Source organism: Tetrao urogallus (assembly GCF_951394365.1).
Source record: "Tetrao urogallus genome assembly, chromosome: 1".
Lineage (NCBI taxonomy): Eukaryota > Metazoa > Chordata > Aves > Galliformes > Phasianidae > Tetrao > Tetrao urogallus.
Genome location: NC_136813.1, coordinates 2,819,222 through 2,832,248, shown reverse-complemented (window position 1 = coordinate 2,832,248; position 13,027 = coordinate 2,819,222). Strand labels below are relative to the sequence as shown.

At 40.8% G+C, this 13,027-nt stretch overlaps 1 protein-coding gene across 1 annotated transcript in view; it reads left to right on the top strand.

The window, feature by feature from the left end:
• The window catches only part of GUCY2F (guanylate cyclase 2F, retinal), a gene marked incomplete at both ends in the record, with an annotated part of 44,848 nt that extends 33,826 nt beyond the window's left edge, over positions 1-11,022 (top strand). The window contains one exon of the mRNA XM_079546476.1: positions 10,884-11,022. Within this exon, the coding sequence (XP_079402602.1) occupies positions 10,884-11,022 (139 nt within the window). The remainder of the gene's footprint in view (positions 1-10,883) is intronic.
• Positions 11,023-13,027: the final 2,005 nt, after the last annotated feature.

Here is a 13,027-nt window from a genome sequence, read left to right as displayed (position 1 = left end):
AGTAGTTGAATGAATGTAAAAGTAATCAGAGGGAAAATCAAAGTTAAATGAAACCGAACCTGTCCTTAAATGAATTTAAGGGTTCAAAATGAAAGCTGGGTCCTGCAGAAGAAAAGCAAGTACACTAGAACTGCCTCGTGCACAGGCAGTGCTATTATCAGCCAAGGTTCAGACACGGTGTCCTGTTTTTCCAGCCTTGTCTTGAGGTTCAATTTTTATGCCGATTTATTAGAGGCTGATTGTTATTCTTCTGTTACAGCTATGTCTTGGTCAGTATGGTGGTTTCAAGTCACCGCTTGAATATTTTCCTGAATTTCCTCATCTGTAGGCTTTTGAGATAAGGAATCTTCTTCTTCCTCTTCAATTCATCTTTACACTTATCCTGAAGTAACTCCTCTTCTGTTTAGATCTTTCCTTTCCATGAGGTCTTGTACAACCTCATAACTACTGGGATCAGCAGGTTTTCTCCTTCTGTTCATAAGAGTGAGGAATGCATTCTTCATCACTTCATTCATCACAATGGCTCACAAAAGCAAGGAACGCTCCTTTGAGAGGTGCCTTGCAGACTTTCAACTCATAGTTTTGGCCTTCTGTCTGAACTCTTGACTTAGACCACCACAGGTCATGAAATACTGAACAACAAGGAAAGGGGCTTTGCGCCAGTGTAAATCTTCAGCCCCTGGTCTAGGAAAATCCCTTTACCCAAATGAGCCTGTAATGTCTTTTTTAATGTAATCTGCTTGGCACCCTGGAGAGATATTTTGCTTGAACTTGTCCTTAATTCCTGGTGTCTACTGCTCTGAAAACTAATGAGTGCCCACAAGGCTGGATGAGGGTATTTCACGCATTGTATGCTCTGAGGAATTTCACAAAACAAAATTAAATTGAGCTATATGGCTTCACACTTTCCCATATGTCAACTGGATTATCTTTACTGATGATGTGTGCTTTCCCCAGTCAGTTAAGAGATAAAAATGTCAACTGCCTGTGGCTCATGCTTTATTTTACAACTTGAGTGGCCCAAACTTTGTCAGACAGACAATTTTGGGGTTCTTGCTGAGAGTTTGTACTTCCTAAGAGAAGGTAAATAAATTAGGTTTGGTCTCATATCTACACTATGGAAGGACAAGTCTGGGGGGCATGGATTTAAGATTCAAATCCTTGGGATGGAAGTGCTGTGTGGAGAAAAGGCTCAAAGTAATCCTAGGAAGATTGATTTTGTCTTTATAAAAATGGGTGGATCTGTGTCTGACCCCATGAATTATCATATGAAGCTGGGCAGCTTGAGCAACTTGGTTTCGCTCATGGTATCTTAGTGCTTCTTTCTGACATAAGTCCGTGATTTTTGTCCATTAAAATACTGTGTGAAATGCAGACTATTTCAAGCCTACGCTGCAGTGTAACATCAAGAAAGTGCTGACTATATATCCTATGATATAAAACTCATCAACCAAATAGAGCTGAAAGCCCAGTCCTTGGCAGGAGGATTTCTTGATATATGTGAAGCCAATTTTCTAGCTCTGGTGGGCAGTCATGAGCAGATCTACGGTCAGGTAGCTCATGTGCTGTTCATAGATCTCTAGGCATCAATCAAGCTTCATTATTCTACTTCAAACTATCAGTGTGATTGTAATCTTGGCATGCCTAGGTCTGGAAAATGATCCTGTGCTTGCATAGGTGAGCCTGCATATAGCACAGATTAGAAGCCAAACTTCAACACATGTAAAAATGTGGGAGGAGATTTAATTACGTGACTTGTTTAATACTAATAGTCCCATAAAATACTGTGAAAACAATTCCTTCTGGTATTGTTGAAATCACTGAGAGAATATATCTGTCTGTCTAGCAATAAACCTCAGGCCATAGCCAAATGATTAACAAAGGAACCATTACTGCATCTACATAATTTGAATTTAATTGATATCCACCAACCTCTCTGTTTAATCCCAATTACAGTCTTGTGGAGGCATTAATTGGAACATCATCACTGAATTCCATTGTCAGCACTAGGCCTTAATATATTTGCAGTTGTGTAAAGAGGTTCAGATAAACACACATAACTCTTAAAAGCCAGGTGTTGCAGGTGATATTGCTCATATTGGGTACAATGCATTTTAATTATGAAGAAAGTCAGTTCCACTAAAGTTCCTAATATGCTTCCACCCATGCACAAAATCAAATGAACTAAAAGGCAATTCGTAAAATCAACCTTATATCGAGCTACAGAGGGTCTGTATATCTGTTTTCAGATAAAAAGCTTACTGGAAGTTAAGTAAGAAATCCATTCACAGACTGTTTGTATGGGAAATGGGTTGATGTTCATCAACCTGATGATGTTCATCAGTGTCTCAGGACACAGGGACATAGGGAAAATGAAGGTTTAATATCCAGACTGTAGAGCTGCCTCCTACTCCAGAGAGTTTTCTATTTGAGGTTTAACCTCCCTCAGAAAACAGTGCAGGCAGTGAAATAGGCTCCTTGGTCCTTTCCCAAATTCCTACAGCTTCCCTGATAGATGTACCTTGTGATGGATGTTATTTCCCCTGTTTCCTGGCAGCTCATTAGGATTTGTATTGCTTCGTCTCAGGATCTTGTAGGTTGGGGCTCCATTGTGCGAGACCAAGAAAAAGGCTCTCTGCAGAAATCTTATACCTTACTGCAGGAAACAATAGTAGATTGGGTTGGGCATAGAGAAAGTGTACAAAGACAGCGAGATAGACAAAACAAGCATGCTGAAAAATTAAGCAGCAGTCTAACTGTGCCCTTGATATTTTTTGGAGATTTCAGTTAGGCTTGAAGGAAAGCTGGGAGGTTTCTTTGAGGGTACACCAGGAGGTAAATCTCAGGGCTAAAGAGCAGCCAAAGAAAAAGCACGCAGATGGTGAGATACTGGAAGCTGACATGCTGTGATGCTCTGGAACAGACAGACGTTTATCGGCACTGGTGAGGCACTCCTCTTGCCCCCAACAGCAGAAAGGAGGTTATAGAAATCTACCAAATGTAAGCCTGTGCCTGCTGCATTTTCAAAGCACTGAAAACTATCTACTACCTGAAAATATTCAGTAACATTGGAAATTCAGAAAAAAAAAAAAAAAAAAACAAACAAGCAAACAAACCACAGTCAACAACGAGACAGGATCACATCCATCTGCAGCTTCGGGGAGTTGAGTGACACGATGGCTCTTCTAACTTTCCAACTTCTACAGTCCAATTTCAGAAATTATGTGCTTTGGTACTGAACACAGTGCTTTCAAGCAGCTGGAAACTTCTATCTCAGGAGGCAGTTTTGTTTGGGGACTTTCCTTTTCTAATCCTATCTTAAATTAAATAGTGCCAACAGGAGAAAAATAAATAGATATATGATTCAGTTTTTGGATATAGACCATAAATCCTCTCAAGGGTTTTTAACCATCAACACACTGCCTAGGGAAAGACATACAAGAGTTTTGCATCACGGTCATCAAACACAGAGCCCTGTTCTTGTATGAAATCATGTAGAAGTTCTTAAGAGTGGAAGATTCCATAGAGTAATCAGTCCAACATCATCATAAATGCTAGGCACAATGTGAAGTGAGAAATCACTAAAAAATGAATAGAATCATAGAATTGCTCAGGTTGGAAAAGACCTTCAAGATCATCAAGTCTTCATGAAGATGCAGCCAGGAATTGGAGACAGCTTCAGGACTTTCCCATATGTGAGGATCAGCCTTGGAGGAAACACCAATAATTTAATTGAAAATGAAATGAGTGAGAAACAGTGGAGGATGTTCAAAGAATCCAGTTCCAAATACCAAATGAGAAACAGGTTTTTGTGAGGAAAAGGATATCCCTGAGGACGACATTGCTTCTTACTCTACCCAAGAGAAAGCTCTCTCATTCCGTGTCTGTAAGGAGGCAGTCTGATAGGAGAGGATCACTGGGGAATCTTTCTTGTTGCTGCTAATGTAACTCTTTGAGGGGCAAGTGGAATCCCAAGGATACCACTTGAAGTTTTTTACCCAATACACATTTAAACTTGAAATAAAGAGCCTGTAGAGCAAGCAGCAGCAGCAAAAACAAAAACAAAAAAACAAAACAAAACACAAAACAAAAAAAAACCCAAAAACCTGTCCTTACATGGCTGGACTTATACAACAGTATCACAGGATTTCATAAACAAACTTTATATAGAATATAAGATATTTGGGGAAATCAAAGCACACTCTGGCTCAGAGTCTTGAGCACCTCCATGTCAGGACAGATTTTTATTTTTATTTTTTTTGCTTCGCAGTCAATGTTTACTTTTAAGATTATTTCTAAACCGCCAATAATACAACAGCAAAATGAAGAAAAAGGAATGTTCTGGCCACAGCTAAGCCATAAACAGGTGAGAAAGAAGAATTTCTATCCGAATTCTGATTGTTTTAAAGAGGGAAAGGTAAAGAAAGCTAGTGACTCACTCATCTCCCTTTGAACAAGGCTCTGTAACTTGGAATGTAGTTGCTTCAGCTGATTTATTTAAACAGGCTCTTTAGGAGCAAGCTGAGGCTTCTGGAATATTGGAGAATTGCTGTAAGAAACTCAAAGTGTTCAGAAATGAAGAAAATTTAGGTAGCAGCCTTTGATTGTGATTCAGTGCATTGCCCTTTCCTTTGCAGGTATTTGTATGGATTGACAGGAGGGCTACTTACATGGCTTTGTCCACCACATTCTAGCTTGCAGCACTGGCCCTAGGGTTGACGTTGCTGAAATGTGCCTGGTAGTTTCTCCTTCTCCCTTAGGCAGGCTGGAAGGATGCTTTTGCAGAACTGATTTCTTTTATGAATGACATTGCTGAGAGATAACAAGAGGAATAAGTACTGAGAGCACTCAGATGAGTGAACACTCATATTACCAGATGAGGTTTAACAAAAGCAAGTGTAGAGTCTTGCATCTGGGGAGGAATAATTGCATGCACCAGTACAGGTTGGGGGATGACCTGCTGGAGGGGAGGTCTGCGGAAAGGGACCTGGGTGTCCTGGTGGATGACAGGTTGGCCATGAGCCAGCAGTGTGCCCTTGTGGCCAAGAGGGCCAATGGCATTCTGGGATGCATTAAAAAGAGCGTGTCCAGCAGGTCGAGGGAGGTGATCCTCCCTCTCTGCTCTGCCCTGGTAAGGCCTCATCTGGAGCACTGCGTCCAGTTCTGGGCTCCCCGGTACAAAACAGACAGGGATCTCTTGGAAAGAGTCCAGTGGAGGGCCACCAAGATGGCGAGGGGCCTGGAGCATCTCTGCTATGAGGAAAGGCTGAGTGAACTGGGTCTGTTCAGCCTTGAGAAAAGAAGACTGAGAGGGGACCTGATCCAGGTCTGTCAGTATCTGAGGTGTGGGGGGCAGAATGGCGAGGATGGACTCTTTTCAGTGGTGAGTGGAGACAGGACGAGGGGAAAGGGCTGGAAACTGCAGCATAGGAAGTTCTGCACAAATGTGCGCAAGAACTTCTTTACAGTGAGGTGACGGAGCACTGGAACAGGCTGCCCAGGGAGGTGGTGGAGTCTCCTTCTCTGGAGATGTTCCAGACCTGCCTGGATGCCTGTGTGACCTGCTGTAGGGAACCTGCTTTGGCAGGGGGGTTGGACTCAATGATCTCTGGAGGTCCCTTTCAACCCCTACAGTTCTGTGATTCTGTGATTCTGTGAATCACGTTATAGGCCCCGGGGTTAGTTGGAGCAGGACCACAGAGCTGAGATGTAATGAGTTGCCCAAGATACCTGGCAGTAGATCATGTTTTGCTCCAGTACAAGAGTTTGTATGAGATGGGAATAAGAAAAGAAGACAGATAAGATGTCTTCACTCATGACTGAGGTCTTGAGGCTATTTGAGCATAGTTGTTGTTAGTGAAGGGTAGAATGGCCAAGTCAGAGTGATGCTCTGTCTATGAACATCATGCAGTTGTAGAATCATTTGAGTTAGAAGAGACCTCTAAAGGCCATCTGGTTCAACTCCCTTGCAACAAACAGGGACACCTACAGCTCAATCAGGATGCTCAGAGACTCATCCAGTCTGACCTTGAATGTTTCTAGGGATGGAGCATCTAACACCTTTCTGGGCAACCTGTGCCAGTGTTTCAGGAAGATCCTGTCCAGGGAGTTGGAGTGTAGAACCTCACACGATCTTTTCTCCTGCTAGCTTCAGAAACAAGATGGAGGGAAGAAAAGGTCTTGGAAAAAATAACAGATTATTTCAGACAGGGTGAATTGGAAAAGATTAGGATGGAGGATGCAGAATCAGCAGTTTTCAGTTGCTCAGACACTAATAAGTTCAGGAGATGTATCAGTGTTGTTTGTACTGGATCTTTCTTATTATTGTTCTGTGGGTGAAGTCCAATTCATAAGCAAAAGTTTATTTGATATATATATAAACAGTATTTAGAGTTAGAGATTAGAAAATCTGATATTGGGCTTGAACCACAAAGACCCTGGTCAGGTCTTGGCCTGCTGGTAGGTCACAACCTGCTGCACTGTTGTGCAGAGACAGGCAACAACATCCTCCATCACCCTGTGGATGATATTCAGTGGGGTTATCTCAGGGATAAGTTCCTCACACTTATCTCTGTGTGACTGAATTTTGCCACTGCTTGCATAAAGGAGCTGGAGTCCAAGTGTTCCTCCTCTTGGACCAGCTGGTAGTACTTTAGCTATTGTAAATTATCCAGCTCTGGCATAGCCATGTCCTTCTGAGCTTTGCAAGTTACACAGCTTTTAGAATCAAGTAGAGATTTGGGCACTTCCAGGTGCCACTCTTCTTTCCTGTGCAAGACATCTTTGAGATAAATACACTCTCTCATTCAGTAATTTCTATCTCCCTACACTGGCTCAGAAGAGAGCCCCAGATTTTTTGTTCCAGTGGAAATATTTCTGTTGCAGGTACTGGGATGATTCCCACCTGAGTTGTATATTCCCAGAAGAATCTATTCCTCATTCAATTCATATGAATTAAATGTCCTTTGGTCTTCCTTTGGTCTTCAGCACTCATCCCTGAAGGCTCTGGCACTCACAGGAAGGTTTATAAATAGGAGTCAATGTTTCTATGAGAAGGAAAAGTATTGTAGGAGTTGAGAATTTAGGTAAGACATGGAAGAACAACGTGGTTGTACATATGGTTTAGTGGGCATGTTGGTGATGGGTTGGTGATTGTTGGACTTGATGATCTTAGTGGTCTTTCCAACCTTAACGATTCTATGATTCAAAGACAATAATTTATAAGACAGAACTGGTGAAAGAGTTGAAAACTGATTCGTTTTTCCCTCCAGGAAGTCTGTTAAAATCTGTGCTAAGCTGTCAGATAAAACTGGCAGTTTCAAGGGACAGTTATATAGAAATTCCAATTGGAAATAGGTCCATAGCTTTGAGAGATAAGAATTGTTGAAACCAACACCCCATGTAAGAGAAAAAGGCACTTAGAGAGGAACTACACTAAACAAATTAAAGATCACAGAATCATAGAATATCCTGAGTTGGAAGGGACCCTTAAGGATCATCCAGTCCAGCTCCTGGCTCCACATGGAACCACCCAAAAACCAGACCACAAGATCTTCATTGAAGTTTGGTTTTGTTCTTCCTTTTGAAGAACTAAGGGAGGATCAGAGGAATAAAAGAATAATTACCACAGGGTTCACATTGTCTATAAGATCCATCTAGTCAAAATCTAATTTGAGATCCTTGATCAACAAAGTCATTCATCTCAGCCTGGGAGAGGTGTCTAGGATGTGTCAAGAGCAATTTGGAAGTGCCTGGCTATAGAGATTACAAAATGTGCTGTCTCAGCAACTTCAGGACAGTTAAAATTAAATTAGTTAACTTCACTCTTTGCAATATGTCAAGTTGAAGGCCCAACAATTTTTTCCTCTCTTCACACTAGAGGGCACATTTTCACATAGTCACCAGTATGGTCTGTTCTTTATTGCACATGAAACTGAACTGATTCTTTCTCTAATGGCCTACCTGTTCACTGCAGGTGTAAAGCTCATGGGTTACCCTCGGAAGAAATTGCAGAGTTCAAAAGGAGGAAAGCTGCAAAACAACTTGGCAAAAAGGCCTAGATCCGAGGTAGTAGCTGTAGGACAGCCCTCACGTAGCTCTGCTGTTTAGTGTCCGCTTGTGTGTCATTTGTCTGCACATTGCTGGTTTTAGTTTTATGCTTTTTTTGGTTGGTTTTTTTTTTTTTTTTTTTTTTTTTTTTGGTCAAAACGATGTATTATACTTTTAAACCATCTCATTCAAAAGATGCTGGGAACTGCACCAGAGGCACCAGAGCTGTCTAGAGACAGTAGCAGCCTTATTGGGTCTCATAGCAAGTTTATGACTTGCTTTCCCATTCATTCCTACAAGACACATGGTACTACTGCATCTACTTGCAGCGTATTATTGATCCACTTGATGGCAATTCAGTGTGCAAGGAAAAGCCCAGCTCATGGTAAACTCAGATGAAACTGGAATTCAAGCCTGGAAGAACCCACGTGGCCTATTATTGCTTTCTTTTAGCACACCTCATGAGATCAGATCTGTTATTCATTGTTATGGTACCAAGATGAGAAATAAATGTGTAGTTAGGATGATCTGGTTGGAAATCAGAAGTTATGTGGTGTATAATATGGCCTATAGTTATTTATTTATTTTTAACTTATCCCTCTGTTTTGAAGTCTTTGTCCATGAACTCTGCTCAGTAAGAATAGACCCCTCAAGATCCTTTCATGCTTGAAAAAATACCAGTTTGCTTTTTGCTGTAGTTGCTTCTTGCTGGCCAAACCATAAACTAGCAAGGTGTGGTTGACCAGAAGTTCAAATTTGAATTTGAGGTCTGAAAGCTGATTCAGCACAGTTTTTGACAAAGATTCACACTGTACTTGAAAGTGAAACCCGCTTTACACAGAAGCCCAATAAAATTACAGCTTACTATTTCTCCTTCAGCCCCACTGTTGGAAAAATATTAGATGATTGCATGATCTGCATGATCTCTCTAAATAATAAAAATATAACTTCTGAGACCAAGCACTCACTTCTGTTGATTTCTCTCCCATCCACATCTTTCTTCTCTTCCATCTGCTGCTCTGCATCATTTGCTTCCATCTTGGAATGCAGAGGCATCTCTCAGCAATACAGTAGGAGACAAATCTCTCACTGGCACCAGAAAGGTTTAAAAAAGACACATAGGGAAATTTATTTTTCTTGACTCCTTACTGGCTGCACAAGAGTTCTGATCATTTTTTACAAAGTCATTAGCTCTTTCTCATAATGTTGAATAAATGAACTGTTGGGATGAATCCTAAATCACATGGACTCGGTACATTAGCAGTTTCTTAAGATTCAGGAATACGCCTTAAAATTTCTTACTGTTTTCTTGCACTTGTCCTTGGTCTCCCACCAAATGTGAGAGTGAAGAGACCATAGAATCATGGAATTATTAAGGTTGGAAAAGACCACTAAGATCACCAAGTCCAACCATCAACTCATCACCATCATGACCACTAAACCAAGTGCCACATCTATGCTGTTCTTGAACGCTTCCAGGGATGGTGACTCCACCACCTCCCTGGGCAGCCTGTTTCAATGTCTGACCACACTGAGAAGAAATTTTTCCTAGTATCCATTCCTCGATCTCCCTTGAAGCAACTTGAGGCCATTACCTCTCATCCTATGTGCGGAGAGTAGGGAGTCCTGGATGTTTTGTTACTTCCAAATTGAATGACCTGTCCTTAGGGGCAGGTAACCAGACCTTCAAAAACCTTACATCAAACAACAAAAAGTAACTCCCTTAAATGATAACACAGAAGCAGTAGTTGGTGTCAGAGTGGTCAATACAGTTCTGATTCCAGTGTTATTAGTATTTGTATATGCTTTGTTTATGTTGTATATCCTTTGAAAATGGCTTATCCTGTGCTGTCATTGAGGAGAGTTTCATTGGGCTGCTAAACAATTCTATACTATTGATTGGTCATCAATATGAATAATTTTTTGGCCTAATACCCTTCTGTTCCTCTACTTTCAAGGCCCCTTGTCTTATATTCTTGGGATCCCTGCTTTATATAGTCAGTTTTACATATATTTTTCTTCTAAATTACTTGTTCATTGTTACAGCAGTGATGTTTACAGTTTGAAACCTTACATATCTGTGTATGTGCAAAACAGTTTCTCAAATAATTCTCTTTAATGCTTACATAGTGATAACTGATATTGAAATGTGTTAGAGTTTGTTCTTTTCAGCTTACAGCCTGAAAATTTTCTTTTACTGTACAGAGTGAAATTGATTTCATGTGATGCGTGATGCAGAGCAAGTTGTAGACAGACTTGAGAACTAACTGAAGCTCAGCTTCTGGCCTTCTATAACTCCTTTATATTTGGTTTGTTTCTGAACTCCCACTATAGTACAATAACTCTGTGCCTATCAGATCTTCCTGTGTCATTGTGCCTCCTGTGTCAGACATGGAGGGACTGTGGGGCTGTCAAAGCATCTGGGCCTTCACATTTCCCATAAGTGTCAGTGAATGACCTCAAACCCAAAGAAACCCATCTGATTAACAAAGAATCTCTGCTATTAGCAGACAGAGGACTTGTCATGCTTGTGGTGTACAGTTAGAAATGTTCTTCATGAGCAGCTGAAACGCTTTGGTATTTTTATGGAAATAAGGTTTACCTTTATGAAGTGGATATCCTTGGTTGAAAGCTCTGCATTTCTCATTAACCCATGTGACTCCTACAGTGCTTTGTGGGGACCACAGCATCTCTGTATTTCTGTACCAAAAGACCTCCCTGCTTGGTCCTTGATGGCTTTGAGAAAATCTAATGTTTCTGCTTGGTCTGATGCAAAATGATATAAAATGAATAGCGAGCAGGGCTGCTGACTCCTCCTGTCTTCTGTTTTACAGCCAAAACTGGTCAGGCATGTTGACCAGGAAACTTAAATTTGTCCTAAGGAACACAAAGAGGACACTGACAAAAACAGCCTTTAAAGAAATGGGGAGCGTAAAGGAAGCTGAGATAAGTATTGAAGAGGAAGATATCTGAGAACAATAAAGAACTAGTGAGACTGGGATGGATATTCTGAAGTCAACCCCAGCAGAGAAGCCCGCACCCTACAATTAGTTTCCTTACAGATAAGAGAAGTAGAATTACTACAGCCTCATAGCTTTTGCAGGTGGATTAATCCTGACCATCATTTTTGGTTGAAACCGGGCCCTGATTCATCGTGATATCACTTGTGCAATTTTGGAAAGAGAGTACAGTTGGTGGGTAGTACCACTTCTTCATCAGTATTCCAGTCAGTCAGAAATTGTAGAACAGGCTAAACACTTTGCAATAAATAGATTTGTTGTTGTTGTAGGAAACTCTGGTTTCATGAAGATCAGTACAATTCACAAGGAAGTGTTTTTCACAACAACAAAAAAAGATTTTTTTTCCTCCCCCACAAATGCAAATTCTGAATCAAAATATTTTGGTTGCTGTATGTCAATTGAAGCTGGAACAGTTTATTGTAAATTGACATTTCAGTGGCAAATGCTGTTTTAATGTTATCTTCAGACTGAAATGACAGTTTTGAAACTAAGCAGTTTGGTATGAATCAATATTTGTTTCCAAATGCCAAAATGTGATTCTGATCAAAAATGTCAAAATATGTCATCTTTGCAATTCCAGTTCTAAACTGAAAGACCCTTTTTTTTTTTCTTGCTTTATACACACACCTATGTACTACATCTGAAGCATTTCATGCCCATCATCCCGAAGAAGGATGAAGAGAGAATGTCAAGGCATTGGAAAACTGAGATGCAGAGAATGATGTTCTGCATTCCTTTAGCTGGGTGATAACAAGAGATCAATTTTCTTAACTTAAAAAGTGAGGCTGAGAGAAGGAAAAGTCCATCATTTAATCAATAAAAAAAGCCTGAAGCATCACACTCTTTTTGCTCCCCATTCTCTAAGTAGTTTCAAAGCCAATGGTGTTCAAAGTAAAATATCAGTGAGCAAAAGCAGGTTTTTGCCAAGGGCCAGCACTTAGCCTGTAGGCACTGCCAACAGAGCACTCTTCATCAGTGTCAAATGCTTTTGTTGTTGGCCACTTCTCTGTCCATTTTTTTTACTTTCTTTCAGTATCTGGCTTCTAACAAACTTTATTAATGTCTCTCCTGCCAGTCTGCAGAGAACTGCAGATAGGGTAATTTAATCAATATTGCCCACAGAAGTTGCTCATTGAAAACACCAAGACCTCCCTCAAGCCCAAGTTAAACTCTTCTCAACAGAAGACCCAGGACTTCTACCAGTTAAATAGTTTCTAGCAGTTTCTAGCAGTTAAATGATGATGATTTAAATGAAAATGATAAATAACAACCAATAACCCTCTTACATTGTTGAAGATATATTTACGAAAGGAAGCTAGCCAGACAGAAAAAGCTAAGCAAGTTATTGTCAGAGCAGCTAATTCACCATATTAAGTATAACACATGCATTGTCAAAGTCATTCATGTTATAACTATTAGTGAAATAGGAGGAAACTTTATTCATGCTCTTCAAAATCCAGATTTTACTCTGTGGCATTGGTCTTTTTGGCAGTAACTGTTGGCTGTTTTGGTTGAAAGCTGGTATTCCAGGTGGGACACTGAAGTGTCATAGCAGCCCTTTGACAGCTGTCTTCTAACTTCAATTGTCCAGAAGGGCTGAGGTGAGCTTTCACCTTCTTCAGTCTACTTGCCCATCCAGTCACAAATTCATAGAATCATAGAATCATAGAATTATAGAATGGCTTGGATTGAAAAGGACCACAATGCTGATCCAGTTCCAACCCCCTGCTATGTGCAGGGTCGCCAACCAGCAGACCAGGCTGCCCAGAGCCACATCCAGCCTGGCCTTGAATGCCTCCAGGGATGGGGCATCTACAACCTCCTTGGGCAATCTGTTCCAGTGTGTCATGACCCTCTGTGAAAATTCATCCAGGAATAACATGCTGTGGAAGAGATGTAGGCCAAGCATTATTTCAGTATACCTCAATACATACTTCCAGGGAAGGATATTATCTAGG